Below are 22,693 nucleotides of genomic sequence, written 5' to 3' on the forward strand. Positions count from 1 at the left end.
TATATACGTAATTATAATGTTCGTTCAAAAAACTGCAGCGAATAAAGTTCTCCCAACATCACCCTGTACGGTCTGAAAGCGCGATTCTCGTGTGTGCGTCGTCTATTCGCTGCGCAAACGCACACCCACAAGCGCACTTTCACTCGGCCGGCGTAGGCGCAGTGCAGCGTGGTGCATTCGACAATAGACGATAGATACCGCTGATTTCAGTCACGACTCTACGGTTTATTGAATCCGTTTCAGGGGGTATTCTCAACGGTTGTTAAATTGTTTTAATTGTTTTTTTGGTTTTGTTTTTCCTCCGGTTGATTGAGGGAAGGCCTGTACCCAGCAGTGGGACGTATATAGGTTGTTTATGTTTATGTATGTTTGTTTTTGTTTGGCGTGACTTATTACATTTGCCAAAAATGGCATTAACTACTTAGCCGGAATTTTGTTGTAGTTTTAACGCGGAACACTCAGAATTAAAAATGTAAAGCTGCTATAATTTCGAGCATTTATGACCTCAGTCAGATATTGATGAACTGGCATTTTTTTTAAATATTTAAATAATGATTTATTTTTATGTTTTTGTTTTTGCATACTTACGTCGAAAGACGTCATCAGAAGTTTTTGAATTATCAAAAAAAAGATGACTTTATCTGTTCTGTTACAAACATACATACTCTCACGCTGACTATAGAATTCAGAGACTATAGAATTCCATTTACTTTGATCTGTTTATTAGTGATTATTATAATTTATTTTCCATATAAAACCGTAAATTGCGACAGGGCGATGCGGAAGAATTTTGGTCTGTTTTCAGCTTTAAATGGCGCTTGAATCAATGGGTTTTGATAAAAATTATCCAAGGGTTGGGAGCAAATCCTCACTCAACCACCGCGAATCAGCCTGACCATCAGCCAAGCTTCGTGATCCTATCTTATAAACATGCAGTTAAATATGAAATTCAATATAAAAACTCCTATAAAAATATCGGCGTGATAAACTTTAACCCTGTAAATGTCAGTATCATGTTGATATATTCATAGGTTTGACTCAGCATAGTTTTAGGTATACGTAAGATATAACCTCATACCTTCCTTCATATAATATGAATAAATCATTTATTTGAACATCTAATTGATTATCAAACTTGTAAAAATTAATAGTCAATAAATTCTAATGTTTGGAAACAGAAGGGCTTCGTTGTGCTTAAAATTAATGAGATTTCAATCAAATAACAACAAACTAAGTAAGCCTATGGCGTTTCTCTGTCAATTATGAAAACGTGGAACGAACAGGGAGGTCAAAATGGCCACATCGAAGCAATTCATCTAAGAAAGCAATATTACAATTTGACATTTGCGCATATAAAAGTAAGTGCGCAATGCAAACAAATGTCAAATAACAATATTGCTTTCTTAGATGAATTTCTTCGATGTGGCCATTTTAACCCCCAGTAACTATAGTAGACGATGAACACATTTGAAATTAGTAAGTAAGTACCAATTCAGAGGGGATACACTTAGAGCAATCTCTACCACGCTGCTCCTGTAGGTGGAAAATGGGTGTGTTGGAGCACTCTAACATAAGACCACGACTATAATTCCCATTTGGACTAGCCAGAGGTACATCCATCGCAAGATGAACTAAGTACCAACACTTCACCGAACTTTCTCTGTTAGTTGTTGTCAGAGGATTGTGTTGATGATGTAGAAGTATAAAGAAAACCATTCAGTTGTTCTTGACAAACTTTCTATTTTGTAAGTAAGTATTGATGATAACCCTCTATGTTTTTCCTCGTCTCCTGTCTTTTGAATCATCAATCTTCGTCAGGTGATTCAACTTGCAAAGGACAGACTTGACAATGTCTCCTCCGGGAATCGAACCACGGGCCTCCAGATCAAGAGCCGATATAAGATTATCCTAGACAAGAGTGCATTGTGCACTAGCCCTGTCGCTTGCGCATTAGCTAGCGCGGTGTGCGGCGCTCGCGCAGGCCCGCAGTGCGCATGTGCGCGTTCGCTCGATTATATCATTGTGCGCTGACGATATATTAGCTCTTTTAACGTTTCCTCGCGTCAATAGTAAGAAAACGATACACTTTTGTTTTTCAATTTATGATGCGTGGTATGTTGGCAAAATTATGAGAAAAGAGTGGTATTGGTACTTGGTAATTCTTAAGGGTTTATTAGCTGCACACTGGAGGTGCAGCTCACAATAAGCTGTCAGTGGGAAAAATTATGTCAGTTCAAATTATCTACTAATTATAATATAACCACCGTTTTTTAAACGTACCTTATTTTAATTTTTCCGCATATGACAGTAAGTACAACTACTACGGCCAGACAAAATTTGGTTGGACACACTTTTAGCACAGAATTTGTATAGTAAGTACTACACTGAAACTCCTCTTTTCGAATGGGATTGAGCTATTGCTCAATAGATACAATTACACCTACCTCTTTAGATACAATTCCATAGATGCCATTTAGTTTTATGTAAATTTGGGTCCGGCTTTTATTTATTAGATGTGTTTTTTGTTTCTAAATTTAAAACTTTTTTCTTTTTTTCTAATATCAAATTCTAAAGCCGATTTTCGCTAGAGTTTTCCCAGTGCTAGCTCTACAATAGTCGCCCCCCTCCCCGCGGCGCGCAAAGACGTTCGTTGCCCCCGCGCAGGTCATCGACTCTTTCACTGCTGCGCACGCGACCTGCCACTTTCGCGCGATAGCTGCGCCGCGGGGCGCCACCTATATTACGCTTGTTTCGTTTTATTTATGTCATGTGGTAGTTTTTTCTGTGTATTTTCCGGGTGAGAGCCCTCATCGCTCCCCACCTGTTTGGACAAGTAACCAATTATAATTAATACCATCTTCATGTTATTAAAAATATTTATTTTTAGATTAGGTCTTTAATTCATATCCTCTCCAACATGCTAAACATCACGCATATCGCATGACTAAATAGGTAATACCCTATTCCAACTAGTCAAATCAGTTACTTTTTACTAAACTTCAAAACACGAAATTACTATGGAATTTGTAAGAAATAGTACACTGTGACGTCATAGAAATATCGGACTTATTATTAGGTACGTTTTTTTGATTAAAATTCATAAATAAGTTAAATGGAAAAAAGAAAAGGTTTTTCGTTGGTTTTAGATCTGTCTTTATTTAGTAGTCATACATACATACATAACTCACGCCTATTTCCCACCTTTTTTTTTTTGACGTGACTTATTGTAGATTTGCCGCAGATGGCATTAACTACTTGGCCGGACTAATGGGGAGCGCTGAAGGCTCTCACCCGGTACAACGTTTAAGACAACAGGCCTGAGGGTGCCCAGTTGGGCGCGAACCTCGGCTCAGGGCGTCGTCTGAGAGGAAAAATATTTGAAAGAATTAATCAACCCTAGTGGGTCGATAGCGATAAGCGCTGAATGAGGGAAATCGTCGACCACGCCGGCGGGGTCGGTATCGGGGTCTTAAAGTGTTTGGTGTCGCGAGCTGATTGGCTGTCTCTATGGCTAGAGTAATCGGGTCGTCGGGATCGTATATTACGTCCTTCGGCCTATTTCCCACCGGGCAAGCAGAGACTATAGAATTCCATTTGCTTCGATCCTGACACACTTCTCTTGCTTCCTCCACTTTCATCAAACATTTATTTAGTAAACAGAATTTCATAATTTATCTTGAACCTAGTAAACAATCCCATTCTCCCTTTTTCTAACTAACTGCATTATGTTGAAAGCAGATTAAAATTATAATTATTATTATTATCTACATCCATCGCAAGATGAACTAAGTACCCACACTTCACCGAGCTTTCTGTTAGACCAACGTATAAAACAAATATTTACTTACATAATATTATTATTATTAGCCTGTATGATCCCACTGCTGGGCAAAGGCCTCCCCCGTGTCTTTACATAATATAAAAAATAAAAATATTTGCCATACTTGTTTCTAGTAAAAGCGTTGAGTATTTTGTAAATCGTCTAAAAATAATGAAGTTTTAATCGAAAATACAAACACATAGTATGACGGAACCCGCAACCCGCGCTACACAAGCCTCCCCCACCCGACATTGTATATTTGAAATGAGAGAGCGAAATACTCTTCCGTATATAAGAAAAGGACGGCAACATCGCTTCGTAGCAAAAATGTGCGTAATTCAATTAATGAAAGTATATGCGATAAGAAACTATAATTTTTATTATTACATGCGCCCGGGCAGATGAAAAAAAAATACAGTCAATCCGTAGATGTGCGTCTTATAGATCGGTTATTAGATAAAACTATGTACAATAATAATAATAAATAAATATCTTCTTATCGTGTGGGTTGTGAGGTGGAATACCAACCTCATCAACCCTGGTGTCAGGGTTATTACTAAGCCGCCAAAGGCCCCTGACATGGCTCATTTAACGACTACTTATCTAAATCAGTAAGTAGTAACCGGGACCAACGGCTTAACGTGCCTTCCGAAGCACGGATCATCTTACTTTCGGACAATCAGGTGATCAGTCTGTAATGTCCTAACCAAACCAGGGATCACAAAGTATTTTTTGTGATATGTCCCCACCGGGATTCGAACCCGGGATAAATAAATATAATAACATAACATAATAATAAGCTCACCACTGTGTCCCAAAGTACCCACACCTCACCGAGCTTTCTGTTAGACCAACGTGATATGCGGTGAGTCGTATCGCCGTCTATAATGGTCGAGCCAACTGTCTTAGTGAAAACTGCACTTAAGATAAATTAATATCTCGTTGGTGCAAATCCGGTGCCGATGTTCGAACCGGCGTTCCACGTTTGAGAAGCAATCCGATGTACCACAGGATCACAGTAACTTCGAAATTGGCATAATAATGTACGCAATCCGTATGGGGATGAGCAGGGACAGATGCCTTAATTAAGGATCTCTTAATTGTCCAAATGTGTGTTTGTGTTGTCTTTGTTGTTTTTCTCCAAATTGGACATGTCCTTAGAAAAGGTTTAATACGATCTACTCTGAACCGGCGTATGAAGCGATTGATGAATGTGGCGGAAGCAAGAGAAGTGTGTCAGGATCGAAGCAAATGGAATTCTATAGTCTCTGCTTACCCCGGTGGGAAATAGGCGTGAGTTTATGTATGTATGTATGTTAATTGAAAGCCTATGTTATACATAACTGTAGTTTTGTAAACATTTAAAGTTTATTTTTTTTTAACATTTCTAGTAAGTACCTACGTCACCCTTACTTTCGTTCTAAGTGGAGTCTTACAGAGTGTATTTTATCCTTTGTTACCTATTTTACTTATATTTTGTTCATTACAATTTGGTTTTAACGTTATCAATAGCTCTCCATTTTTGTCCTAAACGGAGACTTAGATAGTATGTACGTGTTAATAAACGCAATGAACATGATTCTTACGATACAGGCTTTGCCTAGTGTAAGAATCATAGATATTGTCTCTGAAAAACGTAAACTCAGTAAAAATTGTAAACTTACACTAAAAATGTAATGCTGTTTATGTAAAATGATTGTACCTTTTTTCTGAATAAATATTATTATTATTATATAACATAACATGTAACATAAATAGCCTATATACGTCCCACTGCTGGGCACAGGCCTCCTCTCAATCAACCGGAGAGGGTATGGAGCATACTCCACCACGCTGCTCCACTGCGGGTTGGTGGAGGTGTTTTTACGGCTAATAGCCGGGACCAACGGCTCAACGTGCCCTCCGAAGCACGGAATCAACTTACTATTTCGGACAATGAGGTGATTCAAGCCTGAAAAGTCCTTACCAAACAAAGGACAGTCTCACAAAGTGATTTCGACAATGTCCCCATCGGGAATATACAAGAATTTAAATATTGTTATATATTATGCTATACGCGTATAGTCCTAATAAGATAGATATTATGGAGCGATGTAACGGCCTCCATGGTCCACTAGTTGAGTGTTGGGCTCACGATCCGCAGGTGCTGAGTTCGATTTCCGGTGGGAACACGTCTCGCCATCCCTCTAGCATTATCCCGTTCTTCACAGGGTCTGCTTACCTAACCTGAAGACAGACAGACAGACAGGTCCAGTTTTTTTACAGAAGCAACTGTCTGTCCGACCTTCCAACCCGCGAAGGGAAAACCAGCTCAACACAGGTTAGGTCACATACCTTCGAAAATGCATTTCTCGGGAATGTGGGTTTCCTCACGTTGTTTACCTTCGCTCAGCACACGTGATAATCATTTATGATCCAAACATGAATTCGAAAACAAATTAGACAATTATTGGTTTAGGCCTGTGGATTCGAACCTGCGACCTCAAAGTTAGAGGCAAGCGTCCTACCAACTGGACTACCACGACTAACAAAAACATACTGTCCCTGGTTTGAGCAGGACATAGCAGGCGAAAATCACTTGATTGTCTGAAAATAAAATGATGCTTCGGAGGGCACTTTAAGCAGTCTGTCGACGTTAAACGTCGCAGCTACTATGATTGTTAGTTTATTGGAAAACCAACAGCTATTTTAAACATTATAGAACATTAATGAAATACAGAAGGATATAGGATACAGAAGAGGCAATTATCCGCACCTAGATTTTTTTTGTTAAAAATGAAAGTTCTTACGTTAGTTAAGTTAGGTGAGGAGTGGAACTCTTTGCCGTCTTCTGTATTTCCGAATGCATATAACCCGGGTGCTTTCAAAGCCAGAGTGAACAGGCACCTTCTGGGCGAGCTCGCTCCATCTTTGGCCTTGTCAATGCCTTCTGGCAAGTCTGGGGCCAAGAGCAAGCCCATCAAAGGTAAAAAAGGTGTTAGTTAGTTAGCTACCTCCCATATTGGATTTTCTGTCCAAGATGATGATGATGGTACATAGTTGCAGATTCATCGACATCGCATCATCTCTTCGCTTTCTGTCACGCGACGCGCAGGTGAAAGGAACATGCTACAGCTGTAAGAACAAAATAAAAAATACGTTTTTTTATCGCATGCTTAAATACAGAGTAAAATATTAAAATTTTAATGTTTAGGTATTTATTATTTTTAAAACTATGATTTATGTAAGTAAATTTAAAAATAAGTATATGTTCTTTTTTCATTTAAACGGCATCTATGGTGCATGTTTTAAGCTGCGATGGAGTCTGTGATAAGAGTCGTGTATTGCCTAGTTGGAAGAACGTTTGACTTTCATTGTGAGGTCGCAGGTTCAAATCTAGCACGCTCACCCCTAGTATATAGGACTAGGAGTGGGTGTACATGTACATCTAAATATATAAAAGGAGAAACTGACTGACTCACTGACTGACAAATCAACGCACAGCCTAAACGGCTAAACGTAGGCACTTGGGAAGGGACGTAGCTTAGGTACCGTAGAGGTGCACTAAGAAAGGAATTCTCGAAATTCCCACGGAAACAGGAATTAGCGGGAAAATCCTTTTGAATGAAAAATCTAAACCACTTAAATTAGACGCTTGAAATTTGGCATACACTCCCACACACACAAAGATCTCTCTTTTATAACACGCCACGCGGACGAAGTCGCGGGCAAAAGCTAGTATACTATATAACTCTGCCTAGCCTTTTGAAGATAGACGAGTGAAACCATGTTAAATGTGAAACCATGTGAAAATATAAATTATTGAAACGAATCCTAGACTTGACTGATTAATCTTCGTTACAACATTGAAACATTGAAAAAATTTACAAGATTACTGGGCGAGAGCCCTAAGCGCTCCCAATTTTTCCGGCCAAGTTGTTAATACAATCTGAAACAAACCTACAATAAGTATGTTAAAAAAAGATAAGATTATTTACATCCACTTCATTATCCCATTTTTTTTTAAATAATATAGGCTCGCATTCGAGCACAATCTCACCAAATGGTAAGTGACGATGTGATCTAGGGTGGATCACGCGTACCTAGCAAATGGCTATTCACTCTTTCCTCGAAAACTCACAGATTATAACGAAAGACAGACAATGGCACACAACTCGGGTCCTTTGCTGTTCACAAAAGATAGAGGCAAAACGTTTAGTGCGGATTGGTGGTATATCCACAACGTAAGGATGAAATGCCTGCCATCTGCGAACCTCGGCTCAAAGCGTCGTCTGACGTTTTTCACAGCGCCTGCCTGACTAGCCTTCCAACCAGCGAAGGGAAAACCATCCACCCATGTATTTGCATCCACTTAACATCGCAAATTATAAAATAATAATAATTGTAATCATACATAATAAATAAAATACATCTTTATTCTCATACAATCCACAAAGAAAACATTAAAAGAAATCCAGCCAATAAAACCGCCGATCAAATTACCGACGCTGACCGTCCACTTTGTATGCGCTTGCGCAGCGACAGCGCCGCGTCATCGCCGAGTCATCGTCATCACTGTCGCTTTCTGTTGCAAGTGAATGGACTGTGTCAGTAGCGAAACTAACTATAAGAAAGGTAAATAAAGCATTTATTAACTTTGGATGCCATTACGTATATACATACATACATAAACTCACACCTTTTTTTCGACGTGACTTATTGTAGATTTGCCGCAAATGGCATTAGCTACTTAGCCAGACAAACTATTTCCCACCGGGGTAAGCAGAGGCTATGGATTTCCATTGACGGCGAGCGAGTCTGCCTGGAGCATGGACGTCCTCGTCTCGGACAGCGACCGCAACACAGTGGTAAACTGTCACAGCTGCGCTCTCATACATGAACGAGAGTCACGTCAGAAATACGTACGGACACTTTGGAACCATGTCACACTAAGTTTTTTGACAAATTAAATCGTAAGTCTCATTAATTCAAATTCAAAAATTTCTTTATTCTGTAGATAACAAAGTTACATTTTGAATCGTCCTATTTTACATAATAAACGTCACATCGGCCTAAAACTACTACATCTTCTCACAACCTGTATCTATTTATTTATTTATTTATCTAGTCGGTGAAAAGGAGCTGCAAGAAAAACCTAGGCACAGGGCCCAAGACGTTCTTTAAAAAAACAACATTGGCTGCCCAATATCAGTTCCCAGACAGTTAATCCCATGCATTCATATCTTCTAAATAATCATCATCATCATCAGCCCATTAACGTCCCCACTGCTGGGGCACGGGCCTTCCCTATGGATGGATAGGGAGATCGGGCCTTAAACTACGACTACGACTGCTAATACAGCCGGGACCAACGGCTTAACGTGCCTTCCGAAGCACGGAGGAGCTCGAGATGAAAACAATTTTTTTTTGTGGTCACCCATCCTATGACCGGCCTTTGCGAAAGTTGCTTAACTCCAACAATCGCAGACCGAGCGCGTTTACCGCTGCGCCACGGAGCTCCTCAAATAATAACTAACCTTTAAAATAATAACCTTTTTAACAAAATTTCTGTTTAAATACTGTTTTAAAACTGCATCTATCCAGATATAGGTACTTCTCTTGCTCTCTCCACATTCCTCAAACGCCACTATCAAAATTTTACATCTAAGTACTTCGAAATACCTACTTACGTAGGTACTTATGCTAAACCCACTCCACCAAGTGAGAGCCCTCAGCGCTCCCCATTTGTCCGGCCAAGTAATTGATGCCATATGCGGCAAGTCTACAGTAAGTAAAAATAAAAATAATTAATGAGTTAACTAATAATAAAAGTAAGATGATTCCGTGCTTCGGAGGGCACGTTAAGCTGTTGACCCGGCTATTAGCCGTAAAACAACTCCACCAACCCGCAGTGAAGCAGCGTGGCAGAAAAAAAACACACACTGGGTCTTACTTATTTATATGTAAGTACTTTGTGAGGATAATGCAAGCCAAATCACCGGATTGTCCGAAAAAGTTAGATGTAAATGTTAGATTTTGGATGTGTGGTTCCTACCCGGGAATCAAAGTAGGGAACCCTGATTAAGTTTTTAAGGTGTGAAGGTGGTGCTAATTAGATTTTTTATTACTAATCTACAGTATTTTATTTTCTTAATACTTGACACTTTTATTCAGTAAAATCTTCATCACAATTTTCAGTTGTTCAAATAATTTTGTTTTAAATCTTCCTTAATACCAAATTGTAAGAAAACCAGAAGTCCGCAGTTTAAGTGGTAACAGTCTGTATCAAGGCGGTTTTCAGAATATATTTTTTCTGAAAACTGTATTTAGTTAATCTTCTTGCAAAATTAGAGGTCTCAAATGTTCCCTTGAGTCCAACAAAAGATCTGTTTGACATTGAAAACTGCCACAAAAAGAAATCATCAAAAAAGTTCGCAATATAAGAACTATTCGGCTGACTACGGCGCCGAGATTTACTCGCTTTTAGGATTTTAAAAATATCTACTTGACTCATTGTAGGGCTAATACTTGGTCTTTGTTGTAGGGTAGGGATCTACAATGCCTGACATTCACTAATTGGCCTGACAAATTACAACAAAAAGTTTGTAGCTGAGCCCTTATTGACTATACAGCGAAACCAGACCTCAAAGCAAGATGTTTTATATACATCCATACATATATATATATATATACACATACATATATACATACATGTATTTTATATAATACGTTTTACAACTACAACTTTCGATCGATTAATAATGAATAATGGCTGAGATACTTGGGTATCTATAAAATTTACATTTCAAAAGTAAAGATATATCTATTCACCAGTCTTGAACATTAAATAAGAGCTTTCAAAAATTGAAAAGAACTTTTCACCTGTCATTTTATGCAATAAAGCTGCCATTTGCCACTTTTGTAACTATTTTCTTTTTTTGGTTCAATAAATAATTTGACTACTCTATTTGAGGTGGAGGACAGGAGTCCTAGTATGGCTTTGTAATATAATGTTTCTCTGGGCGCCATCCATCCCACCTGCGTCAAACAGAGTACTGTGGGGCCGAAGGCAGGAAGGAAACCATTGCCCTATTTTTCCCTAAAAAGTAGCATGGAAAATGCTAAATGGAAAATGCTGCACCGACTGCTCTTAAATTGATGATGATGAAAGAATTTGAGTAGATTTAGCTGTTTGCCAAGGAAATATATTCTTATGACAAATCGTGACAGACCAGCTACTCGTAACGGTAATGGATTGGATAGTGTGAGCGAGAGAGACTGTCCATCCCACTCCCTTACTCACTAAAATGAGACCCAGCGGGGAGTAGGTGAGGAATTTGGTGCGGGGCGGAGAGTGTCCGTTCTATACGTAGTACTACCGTTTATTCCATGCCGTAAGGTCCATCACACGGCGGTTACTCCACCGACAAGAGCGCAGCTCTTAAATAGAGAGAGAGAGAAGGTCCATCACATCCATAGACCTTTTCACATACATAGACATTGTCCTAAATCCAGAATCACATCAATTTGACTTGGTACTTACCAACTTTGGTTGCAAATTATCTTATGGCTCTGACCACCCCGCTTGGGTAAATAGACGTGGAAGATGTCTATCATAAAATAATCAATATGCTAAGAAAAAGTTTTACAAGACCAATATGATACGTCATTTATAAGTCATCATTTAGAAAGATAGACAAGACTAATCTCTATTTGTTCTAACCGACCAATAAGAGTCGATCTAGATGCTCGTGGCCTCAGTTGCACAGCTCTATAATTCGCGTGTCTCGTAAAAGATCGTATCACATCACGCATCGACCGATCGGTACACAGATCTGAACCAATGTCTTAAAATAATTACAACTATTCAACAGCAGGTTCTGTTAGCCTTGGCGTCGCGATATCCGAACTCAACTTTTTGATCCAAAACTTATTTCCCTCTCGTTCTATCGCTAGCAATAAAAAAGAGACAGAAGATTTTCGAGTGGATTTGAATTGAGAATGTTAACATTGCTTACAATGTTCTGCGCGGCGCTACACACGCTTACGTGTCGACCTTATTTGGCGGCCAAACCAATGTTTGTCTGTATATGTGTTTTATATCATTTATTTTACATACTTACTACACAAGCACACACATAAGTACTGCTTACATTGATTTTACAAACTATTTACACGCTCTATTTTTTAATAATTAAATACAATAGCTTTTTTAAAAATTAATACTATATACACGAGTAAAATAACATGAGTTTTATTCTCAAATGTACGTAGAGTATAGAAAAATAAGGTCAGGATCAGTCTATTGTTTTATTTATTATTGCCTCTAACGACACAATCGCCACCATCTCATCCATGAAACTTCCACCGGACACCGCCAGCTCTCACTAATCTAGCATCGCCAAGCGAAGGTCGACGCACATCAATATTTATTAACTATGTAGGCCGTATGAATCTGGCCCATTGCGCGTGTGACGCGTGACCTAAAAAGGTAACAAACGTCAAATTTTGACAGCGCGCGCAAAAATTTAAAACTAAAACATGGTACCGCACCGCGATGAGTCGATTGCGCAAATGTGCGAGTGTTAAAGAGTTTTGCTCGGTGTATTATTTATTGATTGTTGAAAAACAATGGCGGGCGCGCGGCGTGGCAGTGAGTCAGTGGGTCAAGGGTGCACTGGCCTAGTTACGCAGCCCCGCGCGCCGAATTTCGCGGGCTCACCAGTTGCTAACCTCACTCACTTCAGGTAGGGTTGGGCTACGATCCCACGATACTTTAGCTTTAAAATTTATATTGCAAAAACGTGCATGCTCTGAATAATGTGTAACCTCTTATACCCTAATATCCTTTCAATGCCCATTACCGCTTCAAATAACTTTGTTATTTAAATAATTACCAGCATAATTGCTTTTCAACTGCTGTAAGTGTTGATTCATTAATCCTTGCTCTTGTTTTACAGTAACAATTTATTTCTTCGCGTATTTCAATGATACTGCGCATTCATATTTGCCTGCTTCTTGCGTAGATAAATGTTTGATGTCGATAAATTAGTGCTAATATCTCATCACTAGCGGGCCCGTGCGGCATTGGGTCGACATCCTTACGTAACCCAAGTTTAAGGCCAGCGACAATTTTTAAACAGCAACTGGACAACTGAGTGAATGTGAGACACCCACGGCGTGAATTGGGAGTGATAGAACCGCCCAGCGGCTCCTTGTTTCGCCACCAAGGTCACATCTCTCTTCAATGGACATTTTTCAGCATGAATAGTGTGAAGTGACCTTTAAACTAGCATTGCGAGCTTATCTCGTAACACTGTCTAGTTTCAATACCCTTGACACTTGTATGTCATAATTAATTTGAGCAAGATTTCAGCTAATAGTCCTCGATCAGCCAACGTAGATACTTACCCTGAAGTTTCAGGTAGAGATTTCAGGTAATCTAATAATGAAATCTTCTGGGATAGAAATAGGAATAAGGTCGAAATACATTATTCAATATAATATCAAATTCATCAATACCAAATTTAGTATTCTTAGTTACATAGCATCACGACTGTATCCCCGAAGGGGTAGGCAGAGGTGTATAGTATGTACAGTACACTATCCTTGTCAGCTCGTTTAAGTGCCATGTAATAGAGGACGAGCGTATTCCCATTAATCAGGCATAAATCCTGGAAGCCACATCAATCAATCAATTATCTATAATCCAAACATAAATTTAAAGTCATATTTACCTACATGCAATTTTATATCACCCAAGTGGGGTGGGCAGAGCCACAATCGATCAAAGGCAACTTGCAGGTAATAATAAATAATAATTACTTATTATGAAGTTTCATAATTATTGCAAATTGTTGACAAATGAGATCGTTTATTTACGTAAGTTATTGTAGATTTGCCGCAAATGACAGTAACTACTTGGCCGGACAAAAAGGTAGAGCTCTCACCCGGTACAACATTTAAGACAACAGGCCTGAGGGTGCCCAGTTGGGCGCGAACTTCAGCTCAGGGCGTCGTCTAAGAGGTTTATATTTTAAAGAACTAATCGACTCTAGTGAGCCGATAGCGACAACAGCTGAATGATGATGAAGGAAACGTCGGCCGGCGGGGTCGGTATCGGAGTCCTGAAGTTTTGATTGACGCTAGCTGATTGGTCGCCTACATAGTTAGAGTAGTCGAATCGTCAGTTATGAAAACGAAAGACTGTCTAATTTCTTATAGGTAGGTACGTAGACTTGGAAATATCGTAGAATTTTCAAAATGTAGATTCTCTATACCCGTGCTCTATAAAAAAAAAATGTTCAGTTTTATAAATACTAGTGAGTCAGTACCTACCTATTACTAGCTAAAAACTTTTGGTCGAGTATTTAACGTTTTACCAACCCGTTAGCCTTGTGTCATTAAACAATATGCTAAATAAGTGTTACAAATGTATTTTAGAGCCTCGTAAAGTACCTAACAACTTTTTATCCTGCTACATACCTACATAAATAGGTAAGTAGGTAGGTATCTAATCTGCATTATGTTTGATTTCATTTGAGGATGTTTGAAAATGTTTCGGAAAATTCGTTACCTACTTACCTACTTAATTGCATCAAGGTCAAGGTTAAATTAAATAATACAAAACAAATTAGGTAACGGAACTCAAACTTTGTAATTAATGTGTATAGGTACCTATTTATTCAGCTAATGCATTTCGAATTTTATCTTTGCACAAAACATATCAAATCATTCTCTTCGAGCAAAAATCTGAAATGCACCAAAGGTCACCCCATTTCATTGACCTTGTAAATTTAAAACAATTGCTCTGACCCACTTGCTGATGGTAATGCCGGCTTTTCAACCTTTTCGACTGCACATTACTCACTCACTTTCGATTTCTCAAAAACTATCCTTGACGGGCTCAAGGTTGGTATAAAATATGGTTATTACCGCCATCTAGTGGGAAGTAGCGGAAGCTCATGTCACTTTATTATGTCTCTTTAGCAACGTCTTTATTGATAAAACACTAGTTCCTTTTTCAAAACGTTTGAGTTGTGTAAGAAAAGAAAAAAACTGTTTATAAAACGAAAAGTAAAAGTACAACTTTACTAGCCAAGATGGACGAATCAGAAAAGAAAATAAGCATACTGTGTTTGGGACCTAAAGGGTCGGGAAAAACGACGTTACTGAAAAAGCTGCAGGATAAGGAAGGGATAGACTACACATACAGTCCGGTGCCGACTATAGGGACGAATATTTTCGACATAGATTACGTGAATAAAAACGGGAAGAAACAAACGGTGACAGTTCGAGAAGTGGGCGGGGAGATGGCGCCACTGTGGGGCAATTATCTAGACGGTGTCGAGAAAGTAAGCGTTCTACGGTTACACATTAATTTCACTTTCGTAGGTCTTTGTATGATATTTAATTTTATTGCAATACGACATGAGCATGAGATTGCCTTTTAAATTTTATGAGCATTGTCTAAAGGTGTCTTGGAAAGTTATTAGTGTACGTACAATTAGGTATCTACTTAATTTTAACTGTTCAGCAATATATCTACTTCTATTCAACTGTACCTTTTAACCAGTTTGACCATACTACGTATTTATAGGCGATTTACTTCTATGCTAGTACAATAGTGCAATTTTCACTAACACAGTTGGCTCGGCCACTAAGGACGGCGATACGACTCACCACTTATAATATCGGTCTAACAGAAAGCTCGGCAAAACGAGAGGGTACTCTGTTCATATTGCGACGGATTATCGTACGATAAGGTGCAAACTATGGAGAACCGGAGAGGAAATATGATTGGCCACCTGATACGACACGATTAATTTGTGACAAACATCGTAGAAGGAAAAAATTAAGGGAAGAGAGGAAGGGGTAGACCTAGGAGAACATTTATGAAACAAATAAAAGAGAAGGTGCAGGTCGTGTCGTATCAGAAGGTGAAGGTTTTGGCGGGAAGAAGAGAGGAATGGCGATTACTCCACCGACAAGAGCGTAGCTCTTAAATAAAGAGAGAGAAGGTGCAAACGTCAAACTGTTTCTTGCAAAGTAATAAATTAACTCGTTGCACTTAAGACCTCCTGGTCATGTCGTTTCTGTACCTAATAGACCAAAAATACTTACAAAAACATAAATTTTATAATTATGACAACTAATGGTTCATAATTTCAACACTCTGTTTACAAATACATAATTCGCTGGGCTCAGTGACTGCACTTTTGCTCTTTGATTGTACGTCTGACTAACCCAAAAGTGTTTTAAGTTCACGCGGTTATTATCATAATTATTAAAACACATAATAACGGGTTCTTACCGCGTTTAAAGTAGGGATATGAGACTCCCGATATTTCGACACTGTTGCAAGTGCCATGATCACGGGATGACTGATGAGATTGGAGTGGAGTAGGTAGATCCATAATATATCCCTACTTTAAACGCGGTAAGAACCCGTTATTATGTGTTTTAATTATAACCCAAAAGTGGCTGCAAGCTGTCTGCTATTTACTTGTGACTCTGCCTACCCGATGACGGACTTTCCATGCTACATTCTCCAAAAACAATACAAATGGCGTTGTTCAGATTTAACTTGATAATTAGTAATTACCTATTTTTTCATTACTCGGGTAGGTATATACATACATACATAAACTCACGCCCGTAATCCCTAATGGGGTGGGCAGAGCCACAAGTAATCAAAGACAACTTGCAGCCACTGTTGATACGAAGTTCAAAGATGGATATGATGAACCTTATGGTGATAGGTAAGGGATCAGCCTATCGCCCATAACATTAGTCCATCATGTTAGAGGACACAATCCCTCTGTCAGTTTTTATCCCTCGGGTAGGTATATAATTGTTCAAAAATATATAATGTAATGGCAGAAGCTTATATAATAATAATTGTTGCTTGATATTTGGATCAGATTATGAATAGAATTATTTTGCTACATATATTGGTGCAGAATAACAATAATATAATAATAACATAAATAATATTTATTTATTTTTTATTTTGAATAATATTTTGTTCAGAATAATAATGGTTGGAAGATGTGTAACAATGGTTGTGCCTGGGTGTAATAACAAGGATCATCATTTATGCCCATAAACAAAGATAAAAGATGCATAATATGTCAGTTATCCATGAAAGTACAAGGTTACATGAAGGAAAATCTGTAAAGCGCCATCTGTATATTTTTTGGGGAACATAGCCTGGAATGTCCCTAGGGGCCATCCATTATCCATTAATCATGCGAGGCTCGAGAGGGGGGAGGGGTCCATGAAAAAATTACGAAATATCATAAGGGGGTGGGGGAGTGTAGTAATATATCACTAGTATTTATTTTTTCGGCAAACGCGCGATACTGAACCGAAAAGCGGCGTTTCGTGCAATTATTTTGGTAGGTACTAAAAATACACGTCATATAGGATAATGATAAATGATAATTTATTTGATAACATTCGTTACAGGTCATATTAGTTCACAACCTATCATATGTAGGTATTTCTTACAATTATTCCATTCTATTACTTATTCCAACCAAAATAAATTGTACAATTACGTTAATACATTAGTTAAAAAACAAAAATAATAAATTGTATAATTGTATCAATAAATTAGTTTAAAATAATAAATTGTATAAGTAGTTACATTAATAAATCTGTCTAAAATTACAAATTGTGTAATTCGGTTTTAAATACTAGTTCATTAAAATTAACTCGATAGAGGCAAGTCTAGGAGTTCGGTAAAACAATAAAAGTTATGGTTTAGTAGCCAGGTTCTCATTTTGTGTTTAAAACATTGCAATGATTGTGCATTTCGTATAGATTCGGGTAGGCGGTTGTATATTGATGGGCCTAGTACGTACACTGACTGCTCCGATAGGAGTAGTAGGATAGGGGGGGAAGTCTTGAACCTCACCATGTATCACCACGGGGTAGGGGGGATGGGTTAAAAATGCCAAAAAAAAAAAAATGATTAATGGACGGCCCCCTAGTCCCCCATTAGGGATTCGGAATATAAACTTTGTTAATATAAGGTACCCGTGTCATGCCGTGCATAATATGTATGATATATTATGCAATTTCTTATGAATCATTTATTTAATGGCTATGTTTATTTTCAGATAATATTCGTGGTAGACACGTCAAACCTCTGTCAGATATCCGCAGCTGCTGTTATGTTGTACACGCTGCTTGCTGAGCCTCGACTGAAATACGCTAAGGTATACGCTTTCGGCTTGCGATCTGCATTGCTTGCGTCAAAGTCACTTTGCGAGACTGTCTTTTGTTTAGTAAGGACTTTTCTCTTGATTCCGTGCTTCGCAGGGCACGTTAAGCCGTGGGTGCCGGCTATTAGCCGTAAAAACATCCCCACCAACCCGCAGTGGAGCAGCGTGGTGGAGTATGCTCCATAGACTTCATACCCCCTCCGGGTGATTGAGGGGAGGCTTGAGCCCAGCAGTGGGACGTATATAGCCTGATTATGATTATGATGTTACGCATACATATGCATAAGCAAGTTTTAATCAAATTTTCAAGTTGATAGAGGCTTCTACGAGACTTATGAACGTACCCAGCTTAGGTGTTACAAAGTTCTACCTGCGCAATTTATTTTATTTTTTATTTATTTTACAGTTTATCCTAGTACTAAGCAAAATGGATGCAGCATACAGACAAATGCGTAACGAAGCCCTATTGCTACTGCAATACAAGCGCTTGAGTGCAGAGTTGCCGAACGCTCCGATACTTTTAGAAGCCGCGCCACTCAAAGGCGAAGGGTTAGATGCTCTGAAGACATGCATCGCAGAGAGCAAGCCCATAAAACCTAAAATGATACATCAAATTCAATAAATAATAATAATAAATAAACATTTTGATTGTCTTTTCATTATAACTAAACGCAAATAACCCTCCTTTTTGCTTCGCCGCAGTGTTAAACACTGTCACTTTGTTGCGCTTTATTCGAGCAGTCTTAACGCAAATTATTTCAAAGAGAGAGATATACCTTCAATTTTAATTGAAGAGTTCTCTTTCTTGTATATTAATTTCAGTTCTAGTTGTGTTTAATGAATACGTATAAAATATTTCTTGTTTTCATTCTGCAGAATTAATAATTTTATTAAATTAATTCTACTATCCACGTAAATTCTTGATAATAAGTGTAATGTAATAAATAGATAGGAAAGATGAATCTTTTCAAATTGTGTCGTGGTTGTATGAAAGAGCTAGAGACGTGGGAAAAGGAAAATTTAGAAAATAGCATTTACGAAATGTTCATATTTTGTACTAAAATTCAGGTAAAAAAACACTTAGTAATTATATACAGTAAGCATATATAAGTGTACGAAATGATTATATTACCTAGTTTTAACATCATTTGAATCAAGTAGGTATTTCAATTTTTTATCTACTTATTTGACATAGAAAGTTGGCATGAATTTTAAAATATTGTCATATATTTAAGGCTTTAATGGTTCAAATAAAGATATTATTATTATTCGTTTCTTCACAGATCAATGTAGAGGATAAATTACCAAAGATTTTTTGCTCCGACTGCAGAAATCAAATAAAAGCATCTCACAAATTCATTACAGAATCATTAGAAACAAACATAACATTACAGAATATTGTTTCTGAAAGTGAAGCCATCAACGGAGATAATGATAATTATATTAAAAAGGAAAGTTCATTTAACTTTACTGAAAAATTAGAAGTCCAAGAAAATGATGGATATTATGAGAATTGTATGAATGATGATGATGATTTAAGTTCAAACTATTGTGAACAAGATATAAAATTAGAAACAGGTATAGATTCCCAAAGAAAACCTAGACAAATCATACAAAGATTGAAAAATACTGATGGTGGAAAAGTTGGTAAATGTAAAGAAATAGAATATGTACAAAGTATACAGAAGACAACCACAGACACATTGATGCAACATAATTATTTTGATGTAGATAAAAGTTTAAACCAACAAACTACATACTGTGAATATGAGGTGCATGACTTAGAGGAAATTAAAACTGAAAACTTAGAGAAACATTTACAGGAAATTGAAGATAAACCTCTAATACGAAACTTACGAAAACGAAAGAAAAGCAACAAATATCTAAATTCCATTGAACTAGAAGACAGACTTATATGTCCTATTTGTAACAAAGCATACCCCTTAGGAAAACATGGCAACTACTGGCTAAAAAAACATTTAAAGAAACATTCGGAACAGCAAGAGAGACAATTAACTATTAAGGAGAAACGGAAAGGATTATGCATAACAGAAAATACAACAGAAGAAAAGGGAATAAATACATGTCTGAAATGTAAAAAAAGTTTTACATCCAAATTGTGGTTCACTAAACATATGAAGAAACATGCAAGCACTGAAGTACATGCTTGTCCCTTCTGTACTAAAAGTAAGTTAACTAGCCTTTGACAAATGCATTCTTATTAATCCTAGTTCCATAGAGGTATCTAGACTATACTCATGTGGCAAGCAAAAGAAGCATAAACTTGAGCATTTTTTCTTGTCTTCAGCATTTGTAACATATGCACAGTGGGTGTACCATAAAGCCACCCACGAACAGGATAAGAAGCATGTGTGCAATGTGTGTGACAAGCGGTTTCGACTCCGGAAACAACTGGCTGTGCATGCTATGACACATTCAAATGAACGACCCTTCATCTGTGACAAGTGCTATATGGGGTAAGCATTGTTCCTATTTCTTATTTATATTGGCGGCGATTTTTAATACTATAATGGGAAGAGAAAGACCTCATATCAGGAAGGACAGATACTAATACATATTAAAAAATATATTTTTGCAGATTCAAAATGAAGCATGTTCTGATCAATCACCTACGAGTACATGAAAAATCTAAACCTTTTCTCTGTAGTACATGTGGACAACGTTTTTCTACTGGTAAGTTATCAAACATTTTCACTTATTATTGGAACATGTAGAAGATGAACTTACTAAATTCATTGATTACGAATTTGCCTTTCATCATCATCATCATCATCATAAGCCCATTAACGTCCCCACTGCTGGGGCACGGGCCTTCCCTATGGATGGATAGGGAGATCGGGCCTTAAACCACCACGCGGGCCCAGTGCGGATTGGTGGTTATTAACGACTGCTAATGCAACCGGGACCAACGGCTTAACGTGCCTTCCGAAGCACGGAGGAGCTCGAGATGAAAACTTTTTTTTGTGGTAACCCATCCTATGACCGGCCTCTGCGAAAGTTGCTTTACTTCAACAATCGCAGACCGAGCGCGTTTACCGCTGCGCCACCGAGCTCCTCAAATTTGCCTTCATTTCTCATTAATGTATAATGAGAGAACAGAAAAAAACACTCTGGCCAGCATTTATCTATGCCTGTATTAACAATACTTTCATCATCATCACATTACACTTACTATTGTACTTTCATCATCATCAATTTAAGAGCCACACTCTTGTCAGTGTAGCATTTTCCATTCCAGTCTATCAAAGGCTAATTCCTTGACTTCCCTATAAGACACGACGTTAACCTTTTCTTTAATCTGTTTCATGTAAGCTCTTCTTGGTCTTCCCCTTTCTCTCTCTTTACTTCTTCTTCTTTTCAAATCAAATCAATTTCTTTTTTTATTATACTTTATTTACTTAAAATTTCGAGTTTGTCACTACTAAGGGATTATCATGAACGTCGTAATCAGCTGCAAGTAAGTTCTGTGAATGTATGGTTCCAGTCAACCAACAAGCCTCGGTCATAACACGATCCGACGTGGTGGTAGATTATAATATGATTATGAGTATGATAAATGCAAACAGATCCAGGAAGTTTTAAAGAAAAGTCAGGCAAGAGTACTCTAACTTGGCGAGCGTGAAAAAAGCGAAAGTGGTGTGTCAGGATAGTAGTAAGTGGAATTTCGTGGTCTCTGCCTGCCTCAACGGGAAATAGGCTTTATCTTATGTATGTAAATATGTTAAAAATAAAAGGTTTTTACTTACTTATCTCCCCCAGCATCAACGCTCAAGCAGCACTGCACGGTACACACGCGCGTGCGCCCGCACGCCTGCAACGTGTGCGGCTTCCGCACTGGCTACAGCTCCGTGCTGCGCCGGCACATGAACCGGCACACGCACACCAAGAGATACAAGTGCACGCACTGCCCCAAGGAATTCCTTGAACCTGGCAGTTTAGTAAGTTGTTCACAAAAGTAAAATCGAAAATTCTATCAATCTTTATGAACTTACATTCAGAAAAACACACAACGTAAGTGGAAGTCATATCCCAATTGATGTTCGTACCCACGCCTCACCAATCTATCTTTTAAACCGTCTATAATGGTTGTACCAACTGTCCTAGTGAAAACTAAAATAAACAAATTCTATTAGAAACTTACGTTCAAAAAACATCTCTCTTTTACTTAACAGACCTATCCTACTGAAAAGACTTGGACCACATGTGACCAGCAGACAACTTGTACTCATATTTAGTATTGAAATAAACATTATTATGAAGCTTATTATTGGAGCGGACACAGTTTTTACGACATTTTAGAAGGTAGTTTTGTACTCTCGAAACCCTGTAGCTCCAATCTATTAAAGTATAAACCTTTTCCCAGGCACGACACATGCGAATCCACACGGGCGAACGTCCATACAAGTGCCCCACCTGCCCGCTCTCTTTCATAGACGGTTGGAAGCGTAAGGTGCATATCATGAGGGTACATCAATTAATCCTGGAAGAGATCCCGCGACTCACTCGCGATGGACGACCAGCTGCAGCTGTCATAAGATAGACGAGATCTGTTCTGATTTTTCCCTTCAAATTAACGTACTTTATAACACCTTGCTAAAAATTGAGCAAGCTAAATAAAATTTTCAAAGTTACTTACATGTGA

General features: G+C 38.1%; 2 protein-coding genes across 2 annotated transcripts; both read left to right on the top strand.

Moving 5' to 3' along the window:
* Positions 1-14,901: 14,901 nt before the first annotated feature.
* On the top strand, positions 14,902-18,652 carry LOC126382260 (ADP-ribosylation factor-like protein 16). The gene is made up of 3 exons (XM_050032072.1): positions 14,902-15,153; positions 17,926-18,024; positions 18,437-18,652. Exons 1-3 carry the CDS (start codon positions 14,902-14,904, stop codon positions 18,650-18,652), a joined length of 567 nt encoding a protein of 188 aa, XP_049888029.1.
* A 216-nt stretch (positions 18,653-18,868) lies between these two features.
* Positions 18,869-22,686, top strand: LOC126382217 (histone-lysine N-methyltransferase PRDM9-like). The gene is made up of 6 exons (XM_050031994.1): positions 18,869-19,098; positions 19,314-20,217; positions 20,339-20,507; positions 20,630-20,724; positions 21,811-21,989; positions 22,415-22,686. The coding sequence occupies exons 1-6, from the start codon at positions 18,988-18,990 to the stop codon at positions 22,589-22,591; spliced, it is 1,635 nt and encodes a 544-aa protein (XP_049887951.1). The 5' UTR covers positions 18,869-18,987; the 3' UTR covers positions 22,592-22,686.
* The last annotated feature ends 7 nt before the right edge of the window (positions 22,687-22,693 follow it).

This window comes from Pectinophora gossypiella, chromosome 3, assembly GCF_024362695.1.
Source record: "Pectinophora gossypiella chromosome 3, ilPecGoss1.1, whole genome shotgun sequence".
In the NCBI taxonomy this organism is placed as follows: Eukaryota; Metazoa; Arthropoda; class Insecta; order Lepidoptera; family Gelechiidae; genus Pectinophora; species Pectinophora gossypiella.

What these genes read in the sequence shown, in the direction of transcription:
- LOC126382217 (XM_050031994.1), top strand. Translation starts at nt 18,988, where the DNA reads ATGAATCTTTTCAAATTGTGTCGTGGTTGTATGAAAGAGCTAGAGACG. An exon ending in TGTGACAAGTGCTATATGGG is followed by an intron (nt 20,508 to 20,629) that starts GTAAGCATTGTT and finishes ATATTTTTGCAG; the next exon opens with ATTCAAAATGAAGCATGTTC. An exon ending in TGGACAACGTTTTTCTACTG is followed by an intron (nt 20,725 to 21,810) that starts GTAAGTTATCAA and finishes TATCTCCCCCAG; the next exon opens with CATCAACGCTCAAGCAGCAC.
- LOC126382260 (XM_050032072.1), top strand. Translation starts at nt 14,902, where the DNA reads ATGGACGAATCAGAAAAGAAAATAAGCATACTGTGTTTGGGACCTAAA. An exon ending in ATCTAGACGGTGTCGAGAAA is followed by an intron (nt 15,154 to 17,925) that starts GTAAGCGTTCTA and finishes GTTTATTTTCAG; the next exon opens with ATAATATTCGTGGTAGACAC. An exon ending in CTCGACTGAAATACGCTAAG is followed by an intron (nt 18,025 to 18,436) that starts GTATACGCTTTC and finishes TTTATTTTACAG; the next exon opens with TTTATCCTAGTACTAAGCAA.